The 27474-nt window shown below is 36.6% G+C and overlaps 1 protein-coding gene across 8 annotated transcripts in view; it reads right to left on the bottom strand.

The window, feature by feature from the left end:
- Positions 1 to 27474, bottom strand: part of HEATR5A (HEAT repeat containing 5A) — a 122506-nt gene that overhangs the window by 41487 nt on the left and 53545 nt on the right. For 6 of the 8 annotated variants that reach the window (XM_086709982.1, XM_086709985.1, XM_086709988.1 and 3 more), the window contains 7 exons: positions 23169 to 23274; positions 22132 to 22322; positions 10190 to 10349; positions 6583 to 6772; positions 5332 to 5501; positions 2650 to 2676; positions 251 to 389 (listed from right to left, as the gene is read on the bottom strand). In XM_086709982.1, coding sequence (XP_086566108.1) covers positions 251 to 389; positions 2650 to 2676; positions 5332 to 5501; positions 6583 to 6772; positions 10190 to 10349; positions 22132 to 22322; positions 23169 to 23274 — 983 coding nt within the window. The remainder of the gene's footprint in view (positions 1 to 250; positions 390 to 2649; positions 2677 to 5331; positions 5502 to 6582; positions 6773 to 10189; positions 10350 to 22131; positions 22323 to 23168; positions 23275 to 27474) is intronic. The other 2 variants (XM_025919011.2, XM_086709989.1) reach the window with 1 other exon arrangement.

Raw genomic sequence — 27474 nt, 5'->3', positions numbered from 1 at the left:
CAGTTGAGTGTCTGACTCTTGAGCACCTGACTCTTGATTTCGGCTCAGGTTGTTATCTTCTTCCAGTTTGTGAAATTGAGCCTCATGTAGGGCTCTGTGTTGGTGTGGGGCCTGCTTCTCATTCTCTCTTTCCCTCTCTCTCTGCCCCTTCCCCACTCAGGAGCCCTCTCTCTCAAAATAAATAAAAGAACTTAAAAATTTTATTAAAAAAATCATTTGAGCTGGAGATAATGTTGACAAAAAGAATTACCTAGAGTCAACTCTTCTCTGCTATCCTTAGCAAGCATAACAGCATGTTCTGAAACTTCAGCTGCTTCTCTCTGTACAAGCTGACGTAAACAAGCCAGTACTGCTCTTCTCAGTAACAAATAGGGACTACAAAGATTCACCTGAAAAATACCAATTGGGAAATGAAAGAGCTGAAATTCTTGGTGGCATTCATAATAAGTCTAATAGACATACACTGGATCCCTCCTGATTCTGTACAGCTCATCACTAGGCTAGATTCAATTTGTTAAATACACAGAAACTTCTACAAACTATTCTAGTACACATTTTTTATTACAATTTAGAAATAAATAGCTTAAGGAGTAATACATGTACTTGATTATGAAATATTCATAAACACATCCAAGCAGAAGCCTCTGGACAGTGTTAGAAGACACAAAATTTACATGAATAAAACAGTTTCGAGATAAAAGAAATACAACTGAGAAAGACTTTATTTGTAGCTTATACAATTGTGCTCATGCAACAATATTATAATGTTTTACCATCCTCTAAGTAGAAATTTATATAGATCCATATAAGCAATATAACATACTGGTTAAAAGGGAGGCTCTGGAGTCAAACTGCCCCACTTTGAGTCCTAGATCCACCATTTACTAGCTGTGTGACCTTGGGCAAATTATTTAACCTCTCCGTGCCTTAGTTTCCTTATTTGTAAAATGGAAATAACACTACCCCCATCTTATAGGGCTGTTGCAACGTTAATTCAGAGAAACATGCAAAAGGGCTTAGCATAGTTTGTGGCACAAAGTGCTCAATAAATGTTAGTTATTAACTATTATTAACAGTCTATCACTAGTCTTTTATTCAGATGCCAGAGTAAGTAAATGCATTTTCAAATAAAGACAGAAAAGAGTTTTACTCAGAAAACATATTCACCAAAAACACTCTCTAGAGACACACATTACAGACAACAGGGTTTTATATGTATGTATATCTACTTGTATATAATGGATATACATGTATGTACATAGATGCTACATATCAGAGATAAAGAATATTTCTGCTAGAATGACAGACTCCTTCCACATATTTTTCTTAGAAGTGTTTGAACAATGTAAATCTCAATAGATTGTGTCTACTGAAGGTAAATGGTAGGACTGCGATATACCTTAAATGAACAATTAAAAAAGCCAAAAGTTTCTGGATACAAATTTTTTCTAAGTGATTCATAAGTAGAATAAAGTCGAGTTTTTGCAATTTATTTTTTTCTAACAATGAAAGCAAAGACCAGTAAAAGTGTGGCTTATGTCAATGAATATGTGTCTTATGCTATTGATTTTCCAAGCAAATTTGAGAAAGAAGGGCATACTTGGTATAGTGATCTTTATTTAGATATGGTGTATGTGAGAAAAAACAGAACTGAAGTAGGTGAGTTTGTTGGAAAGAGCAGAGGATAAATTCTGAGAAAAAGAGTAGGTGGTGACAGCTGGTTTTTAACACATAAAAAAAAAAAAAAAAAAACGCAAAGAGAGTGAAACTAAATTTTATCAGAAGCCAAAGACAGAACAGGTTTGTGAATATATCATCAGTGAAACATATGGATGGGAACTGCTTCATAAATATATTTTATTATACCCTCGAGACATATCATGAACTGAAAAGTCGAAAGAGGAATGCCATTCACAAAGTCTAAAGTTAATATTCCAATCATGTTAAAGAACCACTGTTAGAAACTAGTACATAGGACAACAAGGGAGTTAAAATGTAAAAAGATTAAGTTTATTCATGCCCAAGATTATGGCTGTATTTTACAACAAAAACAAAAAAGCATTCTACAAGGCTATTTTAAAGAAAAGTTAATGAATCTACTAGTTATCTCACTGGAGTTTTACAAACATATAATACAAGGCAGGTGCAGCATTTATTCAGGCTGGTCAAACAATCTTTTAGAGACAGCATGCTTATAAAAGTACTCTTTACTTGTTTGGTAGAAAAAAAATTGAAGGCAGTCACACAAAGCAAAACGGAACATTTAATATCTCCACGTCATTCTCCAGCATTTATATTGGGAAGAGGAACAGAGTGAATTAAGGCAAACAAACCAAGCAGGCAAAATACAGAAATTAGGTCAAACTGTAATTATAATTCCTTTCTGAAATGAATATATTAAATCAAAATGATGCAAAATTAAGTGCAAGGAGTGAGTGCACTGGCTGGAGAAGGTTAGGGAGGATTTGTTTACACTGGTATTAAATAATCACCATGTAACATGCTACACATACTGGACTTTGCATTAATGGTTAGCTTAAACAAAGAGATGCAGGGGAAAACAAGAACATCTACAACCAAAATAACGACACAAAGAAACAGCACTGCAAACCTCAAAAAAAAGTTAGGAATTGAGGGTGAGGGACCTACCAACACAGAATTATCCAACAAGATCTCCTGCACAAAAACAAACGACAGACTGGTCATGACAAAACCAAAAGATAAATACTAGGATGATTTTGACAACAGTCAGCTAAGCATTAAAATATAAATGTTGATAGAGCTATCATTCAAACTGGCTTAGCTTCGACTTTAAAACTATGCCATGAATATTTCATTTTCCAACTTAAAATAGGAGTTGAACTAAGATCTTGGAAACAGTCAACTCAAGATGTAAAGATATAAAATATACAATAACTTAAAAATGTACATTTATGTAATTAGATTTTCCTTTGGAAACTCTCATTAAGCCTCAGTAACAAAGCCAGATCAAATAGACATGAGTGTTAAAAGAGTGATCTAGAGTGCATTCAAATGAACAGGTGTCCAGCAATGGACAAAGTTAATGGTTTACTTCATCACAAGTTAATTATAAATTTTTTACTCTTGGAAGCCAACTTTTAAAACTTAGAATACTCAGAATTGCTAGTGTAGCTAAGACCAAGTTCAGAATGGAAGTTAAACAGCATGCAGTTAGAAGAAAACCCTTTCAGTAAGATTCTTTCCTAATGATGAAATATATTCTGAATCTTCAGGGAGTTTCAATTAAAATGAAAACACTTCATGCTAAATAATTAAATTCTTTATAGAAAAGAAAATCTGATTATAAAGTTGTTAAACAGGAAAGCAAAAGCAATTTTCGTACTATAGGAAATACTCTAAAATATAATAAATTCAATCTAATAAATTTAGAATAAAAGCTTACTAAAAAATTAAGACATGAAATTAACAAACTATAGTGATAGCAATTTTTGAATGACTTCTGAATAAGAAAAAATCATTTTACTGCTTAAATATTATGAGTAACATAAATAATATTTGTTAATTGTTAATTTTGATTTTCACAACTGCTCTTAATATTCCAAGAGAAACATCCAATAGTAATCTCTATTCTTTATATGTAAACTTTCTCAGTCTGGGAAAAAAAAGAGTAACAAATTTAATCAGTTCTAATTCACTAAGAATTAGTAAGTTTTGCTCTTTATTTCTCAATAAATATAATGGAGAGTGAAAGTCTGACCAACCTGCAAAGGAATAGCTATTTTTCAACAATTGGTTTTGGGGATGGTTCTTTGAATTAGAGAATAATATTCCTAGGGAAAAGTCATTGAGTAGTAAAGGTGTAAAAAAAAACCCTTTTCCAGTAAGTGCTATTTTCTCTAATATGTGTTTAACCGAGAGAGGAACCAAGTTTCCATCAGAAAAGTCAGTCACATCCTTTTTTTAAGAGTCTTACATAACTTTGACCATAAAAATCACTATGAACATTAACATAATGTCTAAGTTATATGTTAGAAAATAAAAACTACTACATATTGAGTGGTTATTAAGTGCCTAGGACATGTGCCTTAATGGGTGGTATCTCGTGCAATGTTTGTTTTATAGACAAGATAGCTGAGGCTGGAAGAGGTTATGGGACTTCTCTAAGGCCACAAAGCTAGGAGGTGGTAGAGATGAGGTTAAGAGCTAATCAAAACTACAAAGTCAGTAAGAAATAAAGAAATGGGAACTTGACAAGGAGTTCAGAAACTGGATTCTAGGGGCGCCTGGGTGGCTCAGTCGGCTGAGCGTCCGGCTTGGGCTCAGGTCATGATCTTGCGGTCCGTGAGTTCGAGCCCTTCATTGGGCTCTGTGTTGACAGCTTGGAGCCTGAAGCCTGCTTCAGATTCCGTGTCTCCCTCTCTCTCTGTCCCTTCCCTGCTCATACTCTGTCTGTCTCTCTCTAAAATAAAAAACATAAAAAAATTAAAAAAAAAAAAAAAAAAGAAACCTGGATTATATAGACTTAGAGCTACCACTACTTCTAGATATGTTACCTTGGACAAATTATTTGACTTTTTTGGTGCTTGGTTTTGTTTTGTTTTGGTTTTTTTTTGGGGGGGGGGGAAGATTGGTTTTAATGATATTTGAAGTTCTTTCAAGGTCTGAAATGCTGTATATCCTGCCTTCAGCTTGTGAATGAAAGGTCTGTCTAAAGTAATAATTCTCAACTGTCATGTTACTAATGGGAATGTGTTGTAAACATTCTAGGGGCAGAAATAGTTTAAAAGCAATGGTGTCAAGTTTTAATTCCAAATGTAACCCAATTTTTGAGGCAAATTTAGATAGAAACTGGTGATACTCAAGGTAAATCCTAAAACCATTGATGATTATGAACCATTTACCAGAACTTTTAGCATTTAGCTTGCATTATTTATTAAACATATTATCAGAACCCAGATATTGATGCATATGCCACTAGAATATTAAGGAAAAATGTTATTTTCCCATCTGAGGTGGAGAGAACTTTATATATAATTATTTGAAATAATGTCACATACATTTTTTCCATGTCCTATAGCATTTATACAGTACCCAGGACATTTGAGCATCCAATACATGTTTACTGATTAATGAATAAACATTCCAAATGGTAAGTTCAAAATTAATAGAACAAAACTGAATCAATATATGAGAGGTTTGAGATGTGATTACATGAAATTTGGCCCTACCCACTAAAAAAACCAGAAACGAGAGGAAACAGCTATTGTACACAGACTAGAGAATTATTAAAAATAAATCTAAGTTTCCAATGAAAAAAAACTAAGGACTCACTTAAAATTTTATACTCACACAGAGGCAGCTGACCAAGCTAGACAGGTTGACATGTCTTGGAGCAAACATATGAAGCTGCTGAAGGCAAGAGATGGCCTGAGCTTGAACAAGGCAGTCTGGGTTATCCTGCATCACCGCACAACCCAAAAGACAGGAAGTCCTTAAGGTGGAAATGGAAGTACTATTACCTAAAATGAAAGCACAAATCTTTGAATAATTCGTCTATGAAATCATTCCTCTTTAAACTCATATACTGAGTTTATTAATTTTAACCAATTTTAAACTTAAGGATCTGTGAAGTAAATTTCTTCTACAAAAGAAAGCCAGGTGACAGATTTTTGGGTTATATTAGTTACTCCTAGTCTGAAAAATTTGTCAATACAAATCACTAGGCAAATAAGAACCTCAGCCTATCTGAAGGCTACACCAAAATTTCATGAAAAGTGGAATTAGAATGGCTAATGAACTTAGCCCTGCTTATATTAGTTGAGTTTCTTTCAAATATTAAAATCATTCATGGACTTTACATTTGAAAAGATCAGATTACCTGAGTTTTGGGACTTAGTCATTTATTTCTTAGAAGAGAGAAGCTCTTTACACTATTCCACTTGAATTTTTCACTTCAATTGTTAAGAAAAGCATATTAAAAATATATCTAATCTTTCTAAATACGACACTCCTTATCTTTTCAAGGTAAAAGAAATCAGACTAGATGGCATTTCACAAAATATACTGATCACCTACTATGTGCCAATCATAAAGGCTTTTCAACTTTTCCCTCATTTGATAGAAAAGGAAACCAAAGACCAAAGACAAAGATTTTCCAAAGGTCATCCAATTAACTGGTGGTGGAGTGGGGCATCTCGCTGGCACAGTTGGTTAAACATCCGACTCCTGATTTGGGCCCAGGTCATGATCTCATGGTTTGTGAGACTGAGCCCTGTGTTGAGTTTTGCACTGACAGCACAGAGCCTGCTTGGGGTTTTTTCTTTCTCTTTCTCAAAAATAAATAAATAAACTTAAAAAAAAAAAAAAAAAGTAGTGGTGGAGCTTACATTAAGTTTCCTACTTTCTATGTTATTTTCTATTATGTCAACATGCAGGAGTCAAAATCTTCTTCCTGACTCTCAATACTCTGCTCATGTATTTGCATAGAACACTGTGCTAAACTCCACTTCACTGACAAGTATTTGAGTCAGTAATAAGAAGTGAATTCATTTTCACATGTGTATTTTTAATTTAAAACATCACAAAATGAGCTATGCATACCCTGTAGTTCTGGACCCAAAGTAGTAATAAGGGCATTCAAACAGCGACCAAGACTTTGTTGAACTTCAGCATGAGTAGGAGGCACATTTAACAATAACATTATAATAAGAGAAAGGGTGGGTTCCACATGCATATGGTACAGTGGGCCAGCAGAATCAATAATCAGTGATAGCGAATGTAGTGCCCAGGTCTGTGAAGACAGAGAAAAACAATTTAAAATGCTACAGCAGCATTAAGAAACATAAAACACAATGAATTGTTCTTTGTTGAATGAAGTGATAAAGTAACGAGACAGAATAGTACTTGTGTGCTATTATAACTAACCTGGAAAGAGAAACAGAGAACATACAAAGTTTAAGAAAAAATTTCTCTCAAATATCCAGTAAAAAACCCTGACAATCATCTAAATTTCGAATGCTAAACTTAAATCTATCTCAGTACTAAGAATTCCAAGATTGGGGTGCCTGGGTGGCTCAGTCGGTTGAGCGTCCAACTTCGGCTCAGGTCATGATCTCACAGCTCATGAGTTCAAGCCCCGTGTCGGGCTCTGTGCTGACAACTCAGAGCCTGGGGCCTGCTTTGGATTCTGTGTCTCTCTCTCTCTCTGCCCCTAAACAACTCCCATTCTGTCTCCGTCTCTCTCAAAAATAAGTAAACATTAAAAAAAAAAATTAAAAAAAAAAAAAAGAATTCCAAGATAATGTTTGGTTCTTCAACTAATAGCTTGAACTAAATCTAGTTTACCGTAAAGTGTTTTTTGTTCAATCTACGTGGAGAACAAAAATTCAAGTTTTTAAAAGATTCAACAAGATTTACAGTTACATGCAGTAATATGGACAAATCTCTTGAATGTAATGTTGAAGAAAGCCAGACATAAAAGAGTATGTACCATATGATTCCAATGATATAAAGTATAAAAGCAGGCAAAACTAACATATGATGCTGCAAATTAGGATAGTGGTTATCCTTGGTAGGACAGGTAATAACTAGAAGAGAACATGAGAGCGTTTGGGGTATTGATAATGTTCTATTTCTTTTTTTTTTTTTTTTTCCTTAAATTTTGGTCCTTTTATTTATTTATTTTTTATTTTTTTTTTAACATTTATTTATTTTTGAGACAGAGAGAGACAGAGCATGAACGGGAGAGGGTCAGAGAGAGGGAGACACAGAATCTGAAACAGGCTCCAGGCTCTGAGCTGTCAGCACAGAGCCCGATGCGGGGCTCGAACCCACGGACCGTGAGATCATGACCTGAGCCAAAGTCGGCCGCTTAACCGACTGAGCCACCCAGGCGCCCCAGATAATGTTCTATTTCTTGATCTAGGTGCTGGTTACATGGTGTATTTAGTTTGTATACTTTACTCACAGAGACGCACACTTATGATAAGTGCACTTTTACAAACATATAAAAATAAATATATGTGTATTAAATAAGTGTATACATTATATATATAAATATTAATATAGTAAACAGATTTGCCTTTGAGACAAATCTGCCCTGCCACATGGTTTTATAAATAAAGCTTCACTGAAACACAGTCGTGCTCATTCATTTACATACTATTTATGACTGCTACTGCTACAATGGCAGAACTGAGCAGCTGACAGAGAGTGTATGGCATGTAAAGTGTACATAATTTACCATATGGCTCTGAAAATAATAAGTTGGTCAACTCTGGTTTAAATGAAACAAGACTCTACCAGTACCTCAGAATGAGGTTGTCTTTGGAGACAGGGCCTTAATGAAGTTAAAATGAGGCTATTAGAGCAAGCCCTAATCCAATGTGACTAGGGTCCTTCTAAGAAGATAAAATTTGGACAGAGTAATGCTAGAGATGCACATGCACAAAGGAAAAACCATGTGAAGATACAATGAGAAGGTGACCAACTGCAAGCCAAGGAAAGAGGGCTCAGAAGAAACCAAACTGGCTGACACTTTGATCTAGGACTTCTAGCCTACAGAACCATGAGAAAACAAATTTCTGCTATTTAAGCCAACCAGTGAATGAATGAAAGAAAGAAAGAAAGAAAGAAAGAAAGAAAGAAAGAAAGAAGGAAGGAAAGAAAGAAGACTGGCCATATACTGACAACCGAGCAGTCAGACAGATGATGGGTATAATAGATTCCTTATAGTATACACTCTATCTACTTCTATATACATTTGAAGGACATAAAAATTCCTCCCTTTAGGAAATTCAGAAAGCTTTATCCCTCTTATCAATGAATGTATAAGAAAGCTTAGAGTACTAAACATTCTACAAAAATAAACTGTTAAGTCAGAGACAGCAGTAATCAAGAAGAGTCAGATTTAATGACACTGGAAGCCACTAAAAGCATTTAAATTAATCAACTGAAAAAGTATTTGATGTAAATGTATGTGCATTCGCAATAGACTTCTTGAAGGGGGAGAAGAGAAATATAATAAATAGAAGCAAAGGAGGATGAAAGAATGGAACACCTTATAAGTTAACTCAATCAACTACTGGATAATGATGATGAAGAGACTATTAGTATTAATGGTAGTAATTCAAAGAAGGAAAGCTAACTGTGGATTAGGGATGTTGAAATTTGACAAGAAGGTGGTTAAACTGGATTTCAGAACGCTAGAAAATTTGGATGATCAGATAGGACCAGGAAGGGAAAAGAACAATAGGAAAATATAAGTGCAGACATGAGAATGGCATGAGTGGAATGAGAACAGGCAGACCGCCTATGAGAGAAGTCACTACTCTGGGGTAATGATAGATAAGGTTCCTGGGTCAGCTGATAGGACTTGAATGAGAAGGAGATTTAGGAAGCAATAAGCAGTTTCCCAGCTTTTTGACAGGAAAGTTGCAAGATGAAAGCCTTTCAGGAAGACAAATGTGGCTTCATATCTAGGGAGAGTTGAAAAGAACCTAAAAACACTACTATAATAATTAGGAACACACGAGGGGGACAGAGATAAGGAGAGTAAAAGAACAGGAAAAATAACAATCAATCAAGATTTGATTTTAAAAAATTTGATTTTAAAATATCAAGAGAATGATGATTTTAACTGACATGGGTAAGATGTGTACAATAATATGGTAAAGTGGTTAAGAGCATGGGTTTGGAGCCCGTGACTTGTGTTCTTGAACTGATTAGATGATTTTTTAGCTTTCAGCTGTGAACAAGTTACTTAGCTTCTGTAAGCCCCAGTTTTCTTTTTGTATAAGGGGAATATACACCCGAGATTACTGTGAGGCTTACATATGTTAATATGTTGTTAGAAGAATGTGATACAAAGCTTGGTACCTATTAAGTTCTCCAAAATGGTAAATGTTATTATTAAGATGGAAGGAAGATCGATTTCAGAAAAAAAATACTAAATTTGACTTTAGAAACTCCTGAGTGTGAAGTAATGATAGCAAGATTTGACTAAGACTTGAATTTCAAAAATCTGTCCAGGTTAACAATGGCTTAGACATTTACTGGGCGGTGTGTGTGTGTGTGTGTGTGTGTGTGTGTGTGTGTGTGTGTGTGTGTGTGTGTGAATTATTTACAAGTTACTAGTGGCCGATAAAAACATAATCTGCATTATCTACAAATCATGAATTTCAAGAAAAGTATCACATGGAGTATTTACCTGCACATCAGGAGAAGTACTGTCCTGAGACAAAGTATAAAGGATTCCGACACAAGAATTCAAATGCTGAGAAGAACTTATCCCTCCTAAATATCTATGTAGGGATCCCAAAGCCAATGAGTATCCTGTTCTGGTAACCACATCCCTTGCTGATTTCAGTCTGTAATTATGGAAATAAACAATAGTTACTGAAAAAAACTAATGCATGTACACTATCACTTAGGCAAAACTTTTTGTATGAATACCTGCAAAATTCAAAAATATATGTTACTGATAAAAACATTTTGAAATAACCTGAAAGGTATCTTAAAAAGAAAAACATTTTAAATAAAAACGTCTTCACATTTTTAAAGATTTAAGTATGAACAATTTCAATGTTTTTCAGAGATGCACACACTAAATTTATAAAACAAGCATTATTACTTTACTGTTAAGTCACTCTTTAAAAGTTCAAGTATAGGGGCGCCTGGGTGGCTCAGTCGGTTGAGCGGCCAACTTCAGCTCAGGTCATGACCTCGCGGCCTGTGAGTTCAAGCCCCGCATCAGGCTCTGTGCTGACAGCTCAGAGCCTGAAGCCTGTTTCAGATTGTGTCTCCCTCTCTCTGACCCTCCCCCCTTCATGCTCTTTCTCTGTCTCAAAAATAAATAAACGTTAAAAAAAAAAATTTTTTTTTAAAGTTCAAGTATAACCAACATACAATATGCTATTAGTTTCAGGCACACATTGTAGTGATTTGACATTTTGATACATTATCAAAAGATCCTGACAATAAGTCTAGTTACCATCTATTACCATACAAATTTTCATCAATTTTATTGACTATATTCCACGTTATACATGAGATTCCCATGACTTATTTATTCCCTTCACCTATTTTGTCCCTCTTCCCCTGCTTCCTGTAACCAACAGTTTATTTCTTGCATCTATGACTTATTTTCTTTGTTCATTCATTTCTTTTCACAAGTGAAATTACATGGTACTGGTCTTTCTTGGTCTTATTTTACTGAGAAAAATACACTCTAGGTCCATCCATGTTGTTGCAAATGGCATGATTTCCTTTTTTATGGCTGAGTAATATTACACACACACCCATCTTCTTTATCCATTCATTTATTAATAAACACAGGTTGCTTCCATATTTTGACTACTGTAAATAATGTAGCAATGAACACAAGGGTGCATATAGCTCTTTGCATAGCAAGACTTAAAAAAAACAAAACTTTTTTTAATGTTTGTTTATTTTTGAGGGACAGAGCATGAGCAGAGGAGAGGCACAGAGGGAGATACAGAGTGTGAAACAGGCTCCAGGCTCTGAGCTGTCAGCACAGAGCCTGATGCGGGCTCGAACTCACGAACCATGAGATCATGACCTGAGCCGAAGTTAGATGCTTAACTGACTGAGCCACCCAGGTGCCCCATAGCGTGATTTTTTTTTTTTTAGCGTTTATTTATTTTTGAGAGAGAGAGAGAGAAAGAGAGAGAGAGAGAGAACATGAGAGGCAGACGGGCAGAGAGAGACAGACGGAGACACAGAATCGGAAGCAGGCTCCAGGCTCTGAGCTGTCAGCACAAAGCCCGATGCAGGGCTCGAACCCATGGACTGAGAGATCATGACCTGAGCTCAAGTCGGATGCTCAACCAACTGAGCCGTCCAGACACTCCTGCAGATAGTTCTCTGAATTGATGTTTTCATTTCCTTTGAATAAATACTCAGAAGTGGAATTGCTGGGTCAAATGGTATTTCTATTTTTAATTTTTTTAAGAACCTCTACGCTGTTTTCCATAGTGGTCGTACCAATTATATTCCCACAGTGCATGAAGTTTCCCTTTTCTGCACATCCTCAACACTTGTACTATCTTTTGGATACAAACCAATTAGACAAGTGTGAGCTGATTATCTCATGGTGGTTTTGATTTGCATGTCCCTGATGATTAATGATGTTGAGAATCTCTTAATGTGCTTGTTGGCCATCTGTATGCCTTCTTTGGGAAAAAATTTAATCACATCGTCTGCCTATTTTTTTTAAGTTTATTTTTATTTTTTTATTATTTTTAAATTTATTTATTTTTTAATTTACATGCAAGTTAGCATATACTGCAACAATGATTTCAGGATTAATGCCCCTTACCCATTTAGCCCATCCTTCCTTCCTCAACCCCACCAGCCACCCTCTGTTTGTTCTCCCTGTTTAAGAGTCTCTTATGTTTTGTCCCCTCCCCCCCGGTTTTTATATCATATTTGCTTCCCTTCCCTTAGGTTCATCTGTTTTGTATCTTAAAGTCTTCATATGAGTGAAGTCATATATTTGTCTTTCTCTGACTGACTAATTTCGCTTAGGTTAAAACTCTCTACTTCCATCCACGGAGTTGTAAAAGGTAAGATTTCATTCTTTTTGATTGCTGAATAATACTCCATTGCGTGTGTATACATAGATTTACACACACACACACACACACACACACACACACCCACCCCACATCTTCTTTATTCATTCATCCACTGACGGACATTTGGGCTCTTTCCATACTTTGGCTATTGTTATAGTGCTGCTATAAACATGGGGGTGCATGTGCCCCTTCTAAACAGCATACCTGTATCCATTAGATAAATACCTAGTAGTGCAATTGCTGGGTCATAGGGTAGTTCTATTTTTAACTTTTAAGGAGTTATATTTTTAACTTTTTAAGGAACCTCCCTACTGTATTCCAGAGTGGCCGCACCAGTTTGCATTCCCACCAGCGGTGCAAAAGAGATCCTCTCTCTACACATCCTCGCCAACTTCTGTTGTTGCCTGAGTTGTTCATGTTAGCCATTCTGACAGGTGTGAGGTGGTATCTCATTGTGGTTTTGATTTGTATTTCCCTGATGATGAGTGATGTTGAGCATTTTTCATGCATCAGTTGGCCATCTGGATGTCTTCTTTGGAGAAGTATCTATTCTTGTCTTTTGCCCATTTCTTCCCTGGATTATTTGTTTTTTGGGTGTTGAGTTTGGTAAATTCTTTACAGATTTTGGATAATAACCCTTTATCTGATATGTCGTTTGCAAATATCTTCTCCCATTCTGTCAGTTGCCTTTAGTTTTGCTGATTGTTTCCTTTGGTGCAGAAGCTTTTTATTTTGATGAGGTCCTAATAGTTCATTTTTGCTTTTGTTTCTCTTGCCACTGGAGACGTGTTGAGTAAGAAGTTGCTGTGGTCAAAGTCAAAGAGATTTTTGCCTGCTTTCTCAAGGATTTTGATGGATTCCTGTCTTATATTTAGGTCTTTCATCCATTTTGAGGTTAATTTTGTGCATGGTGTAAGAAAGTGGCCCAGGTTCATTTTTCTGCATGTTGTTTTCCAGTTTCCCCAGCACCATTTGCTGAAGAGATTGTCTTTATTCCATTGGATATTCTTTCCTGCTTTGTCAAAGATTAGTTGGCCTTATGTTTGTGGGTCCATTTCTGGGTTCTCTATTCGGTTCCATTGATCTGAGTGTCCGTTCTTGTGCCAGTATCATGATGTCTTGATGATTACAGCTTTGTAATACAGCTTGACGTCCGGGATTGTGATGACTCCTGCTTTGGTTTTCTTTTTCAAGATTGCTTTGACTATTCGGGTTTTTGTAGTTCCATACAAATTTTAGGATTGTTTGTTCTACCTCTGTGAGGAATGCTGGTGTTACTTTGATAGGTACTGCATTGAATACGTAGATTGCTTTGGGTAGTATTGACATTTTAACAATATTTGTTCTATCCAGGAGCATGGAATATTTTCGCATTTGTGTGTGTGTGTGTCTTCTTCAATTTCTTTTATAAGCTTTCTATAGTTTTCAGTATATAGATTTTTTACCTCTTTGGTTAGATTTATTCCTAGGTATTTTATGGTTTTTGGGGTAATTGTAAATGGGATAGGTTCCTTGATTTCTCTTTCTGTTGCTTCATTGTTGGTGTATAGGAATGCAACCAACTTCTGTGCATTGATTTTATATGCTGTGACTTTGCTGAATTCATGGATCAGTTCTAGCAGTTTTTTGGCGGAATCTTTTGGGTCTTTCATATACAGTATCATGTCATCTGCGAAGAGTGAACGTTTGACCTCCTCCTGGCAGATCTGAATGCTTTTTATTTCTTTGTGTTGTCTGATTGCTGAGGCTAAGACTTCCAATACTATGTTGAATAACAGTGGCAAGAGTGGACATCCCTGTCTTCTTCCTGACCTTAGGGGGAAAGCTCTCAGTTCTTCCCCGAGGATGATGTTAGTGGTGAGTCTTTCATATAAGGCTTTTATGATCTTGTGGTATAATCCTTCTACCCTACTTTCTTGGGGAGTTTCTTATCAAGAAAGGATGCTATTTTTGTCAAATATTTTCTCTGCATCTGTTGAGAGGATCATGTGCTTCTTGTCCTTTCTTTTATTGACATGATGAATCACATTGATTGTTTTGTGGATATTGAACCAGCCCAGCATCCCAGCTATAAATCCTACTTAGTTGTGGTGAATAATTTTTTTAATGTATTGTTGGATCCAGTTGGCTAATATCTTGTTGAGGATTTTTGCATCCATGTTCATCAGGGAAATTCGTCTATAGTTCTCCTTTTTAGTGGGGTCTCTGTCTGGTTTTGGAATCAAGGTAATGCTGTCTTCATAGAAAGAGTTTGGAAGTTTTCCTTCCATTTCTATTTTTTTGGGACAGCTTCAAGAGAATAGGTGTTAATTCTTCTTTAAATGTTTGGTAGAATTCCCCTGGCAAGCCATGGGGTCCTGGACTCTTGTTTTTTGGAAGATTTTTGATTAGCAATTCGATTTATTTATTGGTTATGGGTCTGTTCATATTCTCTTTTTCTTCTTGTTTCAGTTTTGGTAGTTTATATGTTTCTAGGAATTTGCCCATTTCTTCCAGATTGCCTATTTCATTAGTATATAATTGCTCATAATATTCTCTTATTATTGTTTGTATTTTGCTGTGTTGGTTGTGATCTCTCCTCTCTCATTCTTGATTTTATTTATTTGGGTCCTTTCCTTTTTCTTTTTGATTAAACTGGCCAGGGGTTTATCAATTTTGTTAATTCTTTCAAAGAATCAGCTTCTGGTTTCATTTATCTGTTCTGTTTTTGTTTTGTTTTTTGTTTCGATAGCATTGATTTCTGCTCTAATCTTTATTATTTCCTGACTTCTGATAGTTTTGCATTTTATTTGCTGTTCTTTTTCCAGCTCTTTAAGGTGTAAGGTTAGGTTGTGTATCTGAGACCTTTCTTCCTTCTTTAGGAAGGCCTGGATCGCTATATACTTCCCTCTTATGATTGTCTTTACTGCGTCCCAGAGGTTTTGGGCTGTGGTGTTACCATTTTCATTGGCGTCAATGTACTTTTTAATTTCCTCTTTAACTTCTTGGTTAGCCCATTCATTCTTTAGTAGGATGTTCTTTAGTCTCCAAGTATTTGTTATCTTTCAACATTTTTTCTTGTGGTTGTGAGTTTCATAGCATCGAAAATATGGTCTGAAAATATGCATGGTATGATCTCAATCTTTTTGAACTTGTTGAGGGCTGATATGTGTCCCAGTATGTGATCTATTCTGGAGAAGGTTCCATGTGCATTGGAGAAGAATGTGTATTCCGCTGCTTTAGGATGAAATGTTCTGAATGTGTCTGTTAAGTCCATTTGGTCCAGCATGTCATTCAAAGCCATTGTTTCATTGTTGATTTTCTGTTTAGACGATCTGTTGATTGCTGTAAGGGGGAGGGGGTTGTAGTCCCCTACTATTATGGTATTATTATCAAAGAGTTTCTTTCTGTTTGTGATTGATTTATATATTTGGGTTCTTCCACATTTGGAGCATAAATGCTTACAATTGTTAGGTCTTCTTGGTGGACAGACCCCTTAATTACGATATAATGCCTTTCTTCATCTCTTGTTACAGTCTTTATTTTAAAGTCTAGATTGTCTGATATAAATGTAGCTATTCTGGCTTTCTTTTGGTACCATTAGCATGATAGATGGTTCAACATCCCCTTACTTTCAATTTGAAGGTGTCTTTAGGTCTAAAGTGGGTCTCTTGTAAACAGCATATAGATGGATCTTATTTTCTTATCCATTCTGTTACCCTATGTCATTTGATTGGAGCATTTAGTCCATTGACATTTAGAGTGAGTACTGAAAGATATGAATTTATTGCCTTTATGTTGCCTGTAGAGTTGGAGTTTCTGGTGTCCTCTGGTCCTTTCTAGTCTTTCTTGCTTGTGGTCTTTTTTTTTTTTCTCTCCCCTGTCTTTTCTGCCCTCAGAGAGTCCCCCTTAAAATTTCTTTCAGGGCTGGTTTAGTGGTCATGAACTCCTTTAATTTTTGTTTGGGAAACTTTTAATCTCTCCTTCTATTCTGAATGATAGCCTTGCTGGATAAAGAATTCTTGGCTGCATATTTTTCCGATTCAGCACATTGAATATATCCTGACACTCCTTTCTGGCCTGCCAAATTTCTGTGGATAGGTCTGCTGCAAACCTGATCTGTCTTCCCTTGTACGTTAAGGACTTTTTTTCCCTTCCTGCTTTCATGATTCTGTCCTTTTCTAAGTACTTTGTGAATTTGAATATGATATGCCTTGTTGATGGTTGGTTTTTGTTGAATCTAATGGGAGTCCTCTACTTCCTGGATTTTGATATCTGTGTCTTTCCCCAGGTTAGGAAAGTTTTCTGCTATGATTTGCTCACATAACCCTTCTACTCCTTTTTCTATCTTCTGGGACCCCTATGATTCTGATTCCTTTTTAATAAGTCACTGATTTTCCTAATTCTTTTTCTAATTTTTAATGTTTATTTATTTTTGAGACAGAGACAGTATGAGCAGTGAAGGGGCAGAGAGAGAGGGAGACAAAGAATCTGAAGTAGGCTCCAGGCCCTTAGCCTGACACGGGGCTTGAACTCACGAACTGGGAGATCCTGACCCGAGCCAAAGTTGGACACTCAACCAACTGAGCCACTCAGGAGCCCTTGATTTTCCTAATTCTCAAATCATGTTCTTTTGCTTTAGTCTCCCTCTTTTTTTCTGCTTCATTATTCTCCATGAGTTTGTCCTCTATATTGCTGATTCACTGTCTCATCCATCCTTGCTGCTGTGGCATCCATTCGAGATTGCAGCTCAGTTATAGCATTTTTTATTTTATCCAGACTAGCTTTTACTTCTTTTATCTTCACAGAAAGGGATTCTAATCTATTTTCAACCCCAGCTTGCATTCTTATTATTGTGATTCTAAATTCTGTTTCACACTACTTGCTTGTATCTGTGTTAAGTCCCTGGTTGTCGTTTCTTCTTGCTCTTTCTTTTGGGGTGAATCCCTTCATTTCATCATTTTAAAGGAAGGAAAGGAATTAATTAGGTAAAAGAAAATTAAAATTAAAAAATTAAAAACAACACACAAAAAAATCAAGTAAATAATGCTAGATTCTAGGTGTGTTTTGGTCTGGTTGTTGAAAGGAGATTGATTAGAGAAAAAAGGGAAAGATAAGAAAAGAAAAAAAATGGAAAAGGTTTGAAATTTGAAAAAGTGAATACAATGAAACAATATTTTTAACAAAAATTGAAAATGAAAATAATTTTTTTCTTTCTGTACTGAAGAATAAAAGAAAAAAAATTGAATAGATGGACCAGTGAAAAGACTGAAATACGATAAAAATTACATCAGTTTCCCCTAGAAGACAAACTACGAAGCACTTTATAGTATGTAAACTAAGCAGGCAGAAAGACTTGTGTTCCTGAAGAGCGAGGTTGGCCTAGATGGGCGGAGCTTAGTGTAACAGCTCCATTCTCCACTAGATGGCACTGCTTAGCTTACTGGGGTGGATTGCTGTGGTGCTTGCAGGTGTATCCACACATGCACGGGAGGCGTGAAAAAGGCATCACCCAGCTACCCAGTCTCTAGTATCAGAATTCTGTTCTCCTCAACCATCAATCACACACCCGTCCTTTTGTCTGTGGCTTCCTTCTACACCCCACTTATACAGTCTGTGACCAAGCCATCAGGTTGCCAGGTGGCAACTCCCTCTTGAGTTTTATCTCAGATGTGGCTGTGTTTCCCAACCCCTCACTTCTGAGGGACTGTGGCTTTGGCCCATTCTGATCCTCTGGGGGAGAGTCTCTTAGAGAAATGGCCAGGTGCCCACCCACCCCCAGAAACGTTCGTGGGACCGTGCTGCTGCTGATGCCCAGAGACTGCAGCTGGGTGCAAGCCTGCCCCAGAAAAAGTTCACGAGAACATGTAGCAGTGTTTCAGGGATTTTGGTAAATCACAACACACATCTGGCACCAGGTTTCCCCTTAACATCCTTGTTCTAGCACCAGTGAATCTCTGGGGTCTGCTGGCATCTTTGCCTGCGGGGTGGCCACAGAGCCTCTACCAGATGTCTTCTTAGCAGGGGAACCACCTCTCCCCATGTGACCCAAGGACCCCTCAGACTTCACTCTCTGCTCCTGGGGATTTGCCCTACCCCCCCAGAGCTCCTCCAGGTATCAAGCTGAGGAGTTTCCAATTCTGTGCTCCTCCTGTTTATAGAGTCTTAATGGAATTTAAACCCTCTCCTCTCTCTCTTTTTTGTTCAGTCCCAGTGGCTGTTTCCACTTTTCCACTTTCTCTCCAGCTGCTTTTGGGGGAGGGGAGTGCTTTTCCCATACTCTCCTCCTCCCCCCAACCCCTCATCTCCATCCTTTCTCCACAAGCAAAAACAGCTCCTTGCCCTCCGCAGCTTCTCTCTCCCCCAGTTCACCTGTCTGTGCTGCATACCTGCTATGTTCTGTGGTTCAGGTGGTGCAGATTGTTGTTTTAATACTGAAATCAGTTTTCTACGTATGCAGGATGGTTTAGTGTTGATCTGGCTGTATTTCATGGACGAGAAATGCAAAAAAAACTTCCATGCTATTCTGCCATCTAGTCCCCTGCCCATTTTTAAATCAAGTTGTTTTTTTTGACATGAAATTGTAGAAGTTCTTTATATATTTTGGATATTAACCTCTTATCAAATATTTGATTTGCAAATATCTTCCTCCATTCAGTAGGTTCCCTCAGGTTTCTTTTTTCTTGATGTTTTCATTCATTGTACAAAAACTTTTCAGTATGATGTAATTCCATTTGTTTATTTTTGCTTTTATTGGGATTGCCTGAGGAAACTGACCTCCTTCCCCCAAAATATTGTTAAGACTAATGTTTTCTTCTAGGAGTTTTATGATTTTAGGTCTTACTTCAAGTCTTTCATCCACTTTGAATTTATTTTTGTAAACAATGTAAGACAGTGGTCCAGTTTCAATCTTTTGCATGTAGTTATCTTCTTTTCTCAACACCATTTATTAAACAGACTGTCTTTCCTGATTTCCTTATAGTCCTAATTGACTATATATGCTTGCATTTATTTCTGGGCTCTCTATTCCATCATGCTGATCTGTGTGTTTGTTTTGTGCCAGTAACATACTATTTTAATTACGCTAGGTTTGTAGTACAGTTTGAAATCAGGGAGCACATCTCCAGCTTTGTTCTTCTTTTTCAAGACTGTTTTGGCTATTTGGGATCTTTTGTGGCTCCACACAAATTTCAGGATTTTTTTGTTCTAGTACTATGAAAAATGTCATTGGTATTTTGACAGGGATTACACTGAATCTGTAGAGTGCTTTGGGTAGTATGGATATCTTAACAAATTATATCTTACAATCCATGAGCACAGCGTGTGTATGTGTGTATGCATAAACGCACATATATGGGATGCTTCATGAATTTGCATATCGCCCATGGGGAGTATGGTGTATCTTTTCATTTATTTGTGTCATCTTCAATTTCTTTCATCAGTGTCTTACAGTTTTCAGGGTACAGGTCATTCAGTTCTTTGGCTAAATTTATTCTTAGGTATTTTATTCTTACTGACAATACTAATTGAGATTGTTTCCTTAATCTCTTTCTGGTAACTTGTTATTAATGCAAAGAAACTGATTTCTGCATGTTAATTTTGTATCCTGTGAGTTTATTGAATTCATTTAATTCTAATGGTTTTTGATGGAGTCTTTAGGGTTTTCTATATACAGTATCATGTCATCTGCAAACAATGACAGTTTTCCTTCTTCCTTTCCAATCTGGATGGCTTTTATTTCTTTTTCTTGTCTAATTGTGTGGCTAAGACTTCCAAAACTAAGGTGAATAATAGTGGAAAGAGTGGGCATCCTTGTTTTGTTCCTAATCTTAGAGCAAAAGCTTTTAGCTTTTCACTGTTGAGTGTGTTAGCTGTAATGCTGAGGTATGTTCTTTCCATACCCACTTTGTTGAGAGCATTATTAAGTTGCATTTTAAAAATGCACATTGCTGAGACACTTTATTTCCATACAAAGAGACTTTGGGGGTACATGGGTGGCTCAGTCAGTTAAAGCCTCTGATTCTTTATTTTGGCTAAAGTCACTATCTCATGATTTGGGAGATCTATCCCTGTGTTGGGTTCTGTGCTGACAGCATGGAGCCTGCTTAGGATTCTCTCTCTTCCGCTCTCTCTCTGCTCTTCTCCTGCACATGTCCTATCTCTCTCAAAATAAACATTAAAAAAAAAAAAGAACTTTGATTTTAAAATATAGCAAGAAAAATCAATGTTTACTAGTTTTATTATGCATTCTGTGCTAATTTAAGTGTTTTACACTTAGTCCTTTATTTATTTTAAAAAAATATTTATTGGGGCGCCTGGGTGGCGCAGTCGGTTGAGCGTCCGACTTCAGCCAGGTCACGATCTCGCGGTCCGTGAGTTCGAGCCCCACGTCGGGCTCTGGGCTGATGGCTCGGAGCCTGGAGCCTGTTTCCGATTCTGTGTCTCCCTCTCTCTCTGCCCCTCCCCCGTTCATGCTCTGTCTCTCTGTGTCCCAAAAATAAATAAAAAAAAACGTTGAAAAAAAAATTAAAAAAAAAAATTTATTTATTTAAGTAATCTCTACACCCAATGTGGGGCTTGAACTCACAACTCTGAGATCAAGAGTCACATGCTCCTCTGAATGAGTCAGCCAGCTGCTCCTATGTTCAGTCCTTTTTTAAAAAAAATTTTATTTATTTATTTTTGAAAGAGAGAGACAGAGAGAAAGAGCGTGCATCCATGTGCACAAGCAGGGGAGGTATGCTATCTGTTTAGAGCACGACGTGGGGCTCGATCCCACAACTCTGGGATCATGACCAGAGCTGAAATCAAGAGTCGGATGCTTAATCAACTGAGCCACCCAGATGCCCCTACATTTAGTCCTTTAATCCTCCCAACAACTTTGAGATTTACACTATTATCAGTTACTTTTTACAGATGAGAACAGAATGATATCCAAAGTAACTCTTACAAAGTAACCATTACATGAAGATTGGGATTTGAACCAAGTTAGTAATCTAACTTTAAACTTCAAACTGTTGACCAAATCAGACACATATATTCAGTAGACTGGAAGGTGAAAGTGCTATATTTATTATCTCATTTATCTTAACATTCTCAAGCAGGCGGGGTAGTATTGACAACCTTCTATTTGAAATAGAGGAAAACAAGCTGTGCGGTTTGCTCTCTGCTCATGATCTCAGAGCTAGCAAAAATGAAAACATAGTTTGTTTCCTGATGATGAAAACCTAGACTTTACTCTTTCCAGTACATTGTTATTACTACCAATTATCTATATTTTACATGATAAAATTCCCTAAATTTCTTAGTCCCATCGTCCATTCCAGAGATGGCCAATTATACTACTCATATAGTGATCTTTCTCTTATTAAATAAAAACTAAAGCCAAAGTAATAACAGTTCTATATTCCAAGATGAGCAAAGGGGAGGCTCGCCTTCATATAAAGTATCCGTGTTTATCAATTTTTTTCTGAATTAATTCCCAGAATGGAGTTTCACTAGTTCCAAAAAATCAACAAGCTATACCCAGTTTTGACCAGATAGTCTCTGCATATTAAATAAGAAATTCACTTACTTGTCAAAGCTAACTTGAGCTAACGCAGCAGTAAAAGCTCCATCATCAACCACTTGGGCTAATCTAGCCCATGCCTCTGCAGCTGCACATCTCAAGAGGGGGTTGGGACTTTCTAGGGCTCCCATCACCAATGCCACGGCAAGTCTTCTCATTTCTTCTTGACCCAAGTTTCCCTTGGAGCCAGCTAAGTACTGAAATATGTAAAGAACAATCTAAACTTACAACTGTAATAAATTTTCCAATCCAGTTTGGAATATATATTCTGGTTGACTAAAGATGTTCATACTTGGATTACTATTTAAACATAAACATACACACACACACACACACACACACAAATTTGATTTTTCACAAAGTTCTGCAGAATTAAAAAAATTTTTTTTAATGTTTATTTATTCTTGAGAGAGAGAGAGAGAGAGAGAGAGAGAGAGAGAGAGAGCATGGGAGGGGAAGGGGGAGAGAGAGACGGAGACACAGAATCTGAAGCAGGCTCCAGGCTCAGAGCTGTCAGCACAGAGCCTGACGCAGGGCTCAAACCCATGAACTCGTGACCTGAGCCAAAGTCAGATGCTTAACCAACTGAGCCACCCAGGCGCCTCAAAAAGTTAAGAATTTTAAACCTCTAGGCAAGCAATTGTCACTACAGTATGTATGTATTCAGAAGAACATTAATAGGAATTTCCATAATATAACCAATGAAGCATATTGTATTTTAGTTAGAAACATTTAAGTCATAAATGCAACAAGCCAGATTTGGCCCAGAGGCCACAGTCTGCCAATCCCTGATACAGGATATTAGGCTGAGTAGGTTAAAGCATGGTTCTAAGCCAAGATTCTAGGTTTAATTTCTGACCAACTTTTACACAGAGAAAAAGTAAAAGGGGGATTATAAATCCTGAAACATTTTCATTAGGACACTAAGAAAAAAGGGAGAAAAAAAAAAAGCAGCTGTTCTTTCAAGACACCCTCCTCAACCTATTTAACCATACTTAGAAAAAAAAAATCAAGCAAACATCTGAATTTAAAAACGGAATTACCTTCAAGAAACTAGAGAGTGAAGAAACAACATGTAACTGAACTACTTGTTGACGAGCTCCTTTTGTGTGCTTTATACTGTCCAAAAGTTGTTCCAGTATAAGAAGCCTAAAATCAGAAACAAGATTTAACGGCAAATAGTATGACATTGGGTTTGTTAATTAAGTAAGCGAGAGGATATTTCTGAGTATCTATTGCTAATTTGTTTTGTTGCATTATTTTGTGGCAACTGCTAAAATGAGATAAACTATTGCTGAATATTCTAAAACATTTTAAGAAAATATAAAAAATACAAAAATATTTTGGTTATGTGTCATTCTGACAGTGGTGGATAAGTATTATTATTTTTGTTTATTTTTGAGAGAGAGAGATAGGGAGCGTGTGCAGCAGAGTGTGCTAGTGGGGAAGGGGCAGAGAGAGAGAGGGGACAGAGGATCTGAGGTAGGCTCTGTGCTGAGAGCCCAAACTCACAAACTGCAAGGTCCTGACCTGAGGGGAAGTCAGATGCTTAATCAATTGAGCCACCCAGGTGCTCCAGGGGGAGAATTTTAACAAAAGTATCACTTAATAAATATTTACCTGGGCAAATTCTGCTATCTTACTATTTTCTAAAAAAGGATAATCTTTTTTTTCCTTTTAAAGTAAACTCTATGCCCAACATGGGGCTCAAACCCACAATCCCAAGATCAAGAGTTGCATGCTCTACTGATCAAGGCAGCTAGGTGTCCCTAAATAACACGTATCTTAAAAGTTACTTGCAGCTGGGGAGCCTGGGTGGCTCAGTCAGTTGAGCATCTGACTCTTAATTTCAGCTCAGGTCATGGTCCCAGGGTCTGGGATGGAGCTCTGTGACCAGATCAACTCTGTGCTGAGTGTGGAGCCTGCTTAAGATTCACTCTCGTGCTTGCGATCTCTCTCTCTCCCTGGCTCCTCTCCCCAGCTCAAGTGCATGCTCTCTCTCAAATAAGTTAACTTGCAGTAACCATTTTGTTCTTAATAGGACTCAATTGGATTCAAATACATTGATTCATTTCAAAGGCAGCACCCACTTATGTCATCTATAGGTAATGACAATTAACACAGCCCTTTCAGCCCCCAACTATACTTTAAAAATGTACTTGGTATCATACTATATATTAACATAATTTTAACTCCTGTATTTCTCATTTAACATTACCTCCTTAGCACCTGTCAAATCATTCTTATTCTTTGGTAACTTTCACGAAGTCAAATTTTACTATGCACATGCATTACCATTTGTTCAATCATTCTCCTGATGGAGACAGCAATTTTCCAGTTTTCACAATTCTAACTATGATGGATATATACATTATTTTTGGTCTGGGGTTGAATGTGTCCATTAGCTATTTATGTAGCTTCTGTGAATTGTTTTACAGTCCGTTACAACACAGGGCTTTTATTTAATTATTTTATTTGCTATTTTTTAATTGAAAGTACAGTTGACATAGGATATATTAATTTCATGGGAATGCAAGCTGGTGCAGTCACTCTGGAAAACAGTATGGAGGTTCCTCACAAAACTAAAAATAGAACTACCCTGCGACCCAGCAATTGCACTACTAGGTATTTATCCATGGGATACAAGTGTGTTGTTTCGAACCCCCATGTTTATAGCAGCACTGTCACCAATAGCCAAAGTATGGAAAGAGCCCAAATGTCCATCGATGGATGAATGGATAAAGAAGATGTGGTATATATATACAATGGAGTATTACTCGGCAATCAAAAAGAATGAAATCTTGCCATTTGCAACTACGTGGATGGAATTGGAGGGTGTTATTCTAAGTGAAATTAGAGAAAGACAAAAATCATATGACTTCAATCATATGAGGACTTTAAGAGACAAAACAGATGAGCATAAGGGAAGGGAAACAAAAATAATATAAAAACAGGGAGGGGAACAAAACAGAAGAGACTCATAAATATGGAGAACAAACTGAGGGTTACTGGAGGGGGTGTGAGAAGGGCGATGGGCTCAATGGATAAGGGGCATTAAGGAATCTACTCCTGAAATCATTGTTGCACTATATGCAAACTAATTTGGATGTAAATTTAAAAAAATAAAAAATAAAATTAAAAAAAATTTTTTTTAAAAAGGATGTATTAATTTCAGTGTATAACAAAGGGATTGGACATTCATATGCATTATGAAGTGATTATCACCATTAAGTCTGGTTACCATCTGTCACCATACAAAATTATTACAATATTATTGACTATATTCCCTATGCTTTATTTTCATCTCCATGCTTTATTTATTTTATAACTTGAAGTTCAGACCTCTTAATCCCCTTCACCTATTTTGCCCATCCTGTGCCATCCCCCTCCCTTGTAGCAATCATCAGTTTGTCCTCAGTATGTATGTATGTATTTGAAGTTCATTTATTTATTTAAAGAGAGAGAGAACACAACAGGAGAAAGGCAGAAAGAGAGAGAGAGAGAGAGAGAGAGAGACAGAAAGAGAGAGAGACCCAAGCAGGATGCGGGGCTCAATCCTACAAACCGAGAGATCATGACTTGAGCCAAAATCAAGAGTCGGATGCTTAACTGAATCACCCAGGTGCTCCTGTTCTCAGTATTTACGAATGTGTTTCTGTTTTGTTTTATTTGTTTATTTTGTTTTTTAGATTTCCACATATAAGCAGCACAGGGCTTTTAAATCCTTATGATGAGATTAAAGATAGGTAAGCATAAAATAAACCACCCCAATTTTACACTATTATCTCCAAGGTTTTAAAAACATTGCTTCTAAAAGTTACAGAGAGGAAAGGAGGCAAACCGTAAGAGACTCTTAAATACTGAGAACAAACTGAGTGTTGATGGGAGGCGGGCAAGAGGGGAAAGTGGGTGATGGGCATTAAGGAGGGCACCTGTTGGGATGAGCACTGGGTGTTGTATGCAAACCAATTTGACAATAAATTATATTTAATATGAAAACAAACAAACAACAACAACAAAAAAAAACACTGCCTCTGGGGCACCTGGGTGGCTCAGTTGGTTAAGCATCTAACTTCGGTTCAGGTCATGATCTTACAGTTCGTGGTTCAAGCCTCACAGTGGGCTCTGTGCTGACAGCTCAGAGCCTGGAGCCTGCTTCAGATTCTGTGTCTCCCTCTGTCTCTGCCCCTCTATCATTCTATGGAGGCAACAAAGCCTAAGTCAAGTTCTCCAAATGGCACCAAAAAAGAATGCATAGATATGGGCACTGTACTTTTAAGAAATCCAACTGTGGAAGAAGTTAGAAAAAAAGGAAGGAAGGTAGGAGTCTGTGGATTTCATGAGTTGGGGAAAGGAGTATATATAAAATCAATTCACAGAATGTAATAAACATAGTAGAGCACTAGATATTTTGGGAAAACCACAGTAACCTTAAGTACTTGATTTATTTAAATATTTCCTTATTTCAAGGTTGAAAAAGTGACAAAGGCAAATGAAAGAAAAAGAAATTCATCCCTTATCCCACCATCTAGAAAGAGCCACTGTTACCATTTTGGCATATTTGTTTTAGTCTTCCCCACAAAGACAGAGGAGTATCGTTTTTAGAAAATTAGGATCACAATGTATACTTTGTTAAAATATTTTTTCCTCCCAAACATCATTCCCATCTTGTTAACTATTACATTGAAATAATTTTAAACACCTATTAGTAAAATATAGTCTGGCAATATAATAGTTTATTTAACCAATTTCCTAGTTTGGACATTTAGGCTACTTCTAATTTTCATTATAAACAATATGACAAATATACTATATATAAAACTTTTTCTGCCTGCGTTTTAAGACGATATTAAAGGCATTTTGTTTCAAGAACGTATTTATGTCTAAATTGCCTGTAGAGAAGACTATGGAGAGGTTATGTAAACAAGACAACAAAGAAAATAAGGATAACCACACGGTCAGACTCACAAATTTAAAAACCTAAAATGTCATTATTAGATCCTATCCTCATCATCTTTTATCAATGGAACTATATCATGCTGAAATTAGTAAAAATACCTAAGGTTATAGCTTGAGAATTTTGTTATATTGTAATAAAATTTGACCTGTACAGGGGACTGCCAGAGCCCTCTATTTTTTCTCCACCCTGTATCCCCAAATGCTGATGGAGATCTCAACAAAACATTCTGAATCTTCAGGAAGATGGAGGTGACTTGTTTTTAGTAATACTGAATTAATATGCTTAAGTAGTATTGATTACAACATACAATTATTAGTTTGGAATGAAATTAGATGCTGAAACTAAGTTTTGGATCTAGAGAAATTAAAAATACACCACCAACTGACTAA

This window comes from Puma concolor, chromosome B3 (assembly GCF_028749965.1).
Source record: "Puma concolor isolate L17-30 chromosome B3, mPumCon1.1.hap2, whole genome shotgun sequence".
NCBI lineage: Eukaryota > Metazoa > Chordata > Mammalia > Carnivora > Felidae > Puma > Puma concolor.
The sequence above is the reverse complement of the archived record's forward strand: the minus strand, read 5'-3'. Positions and strand labels throughout refer to the sequence as shown.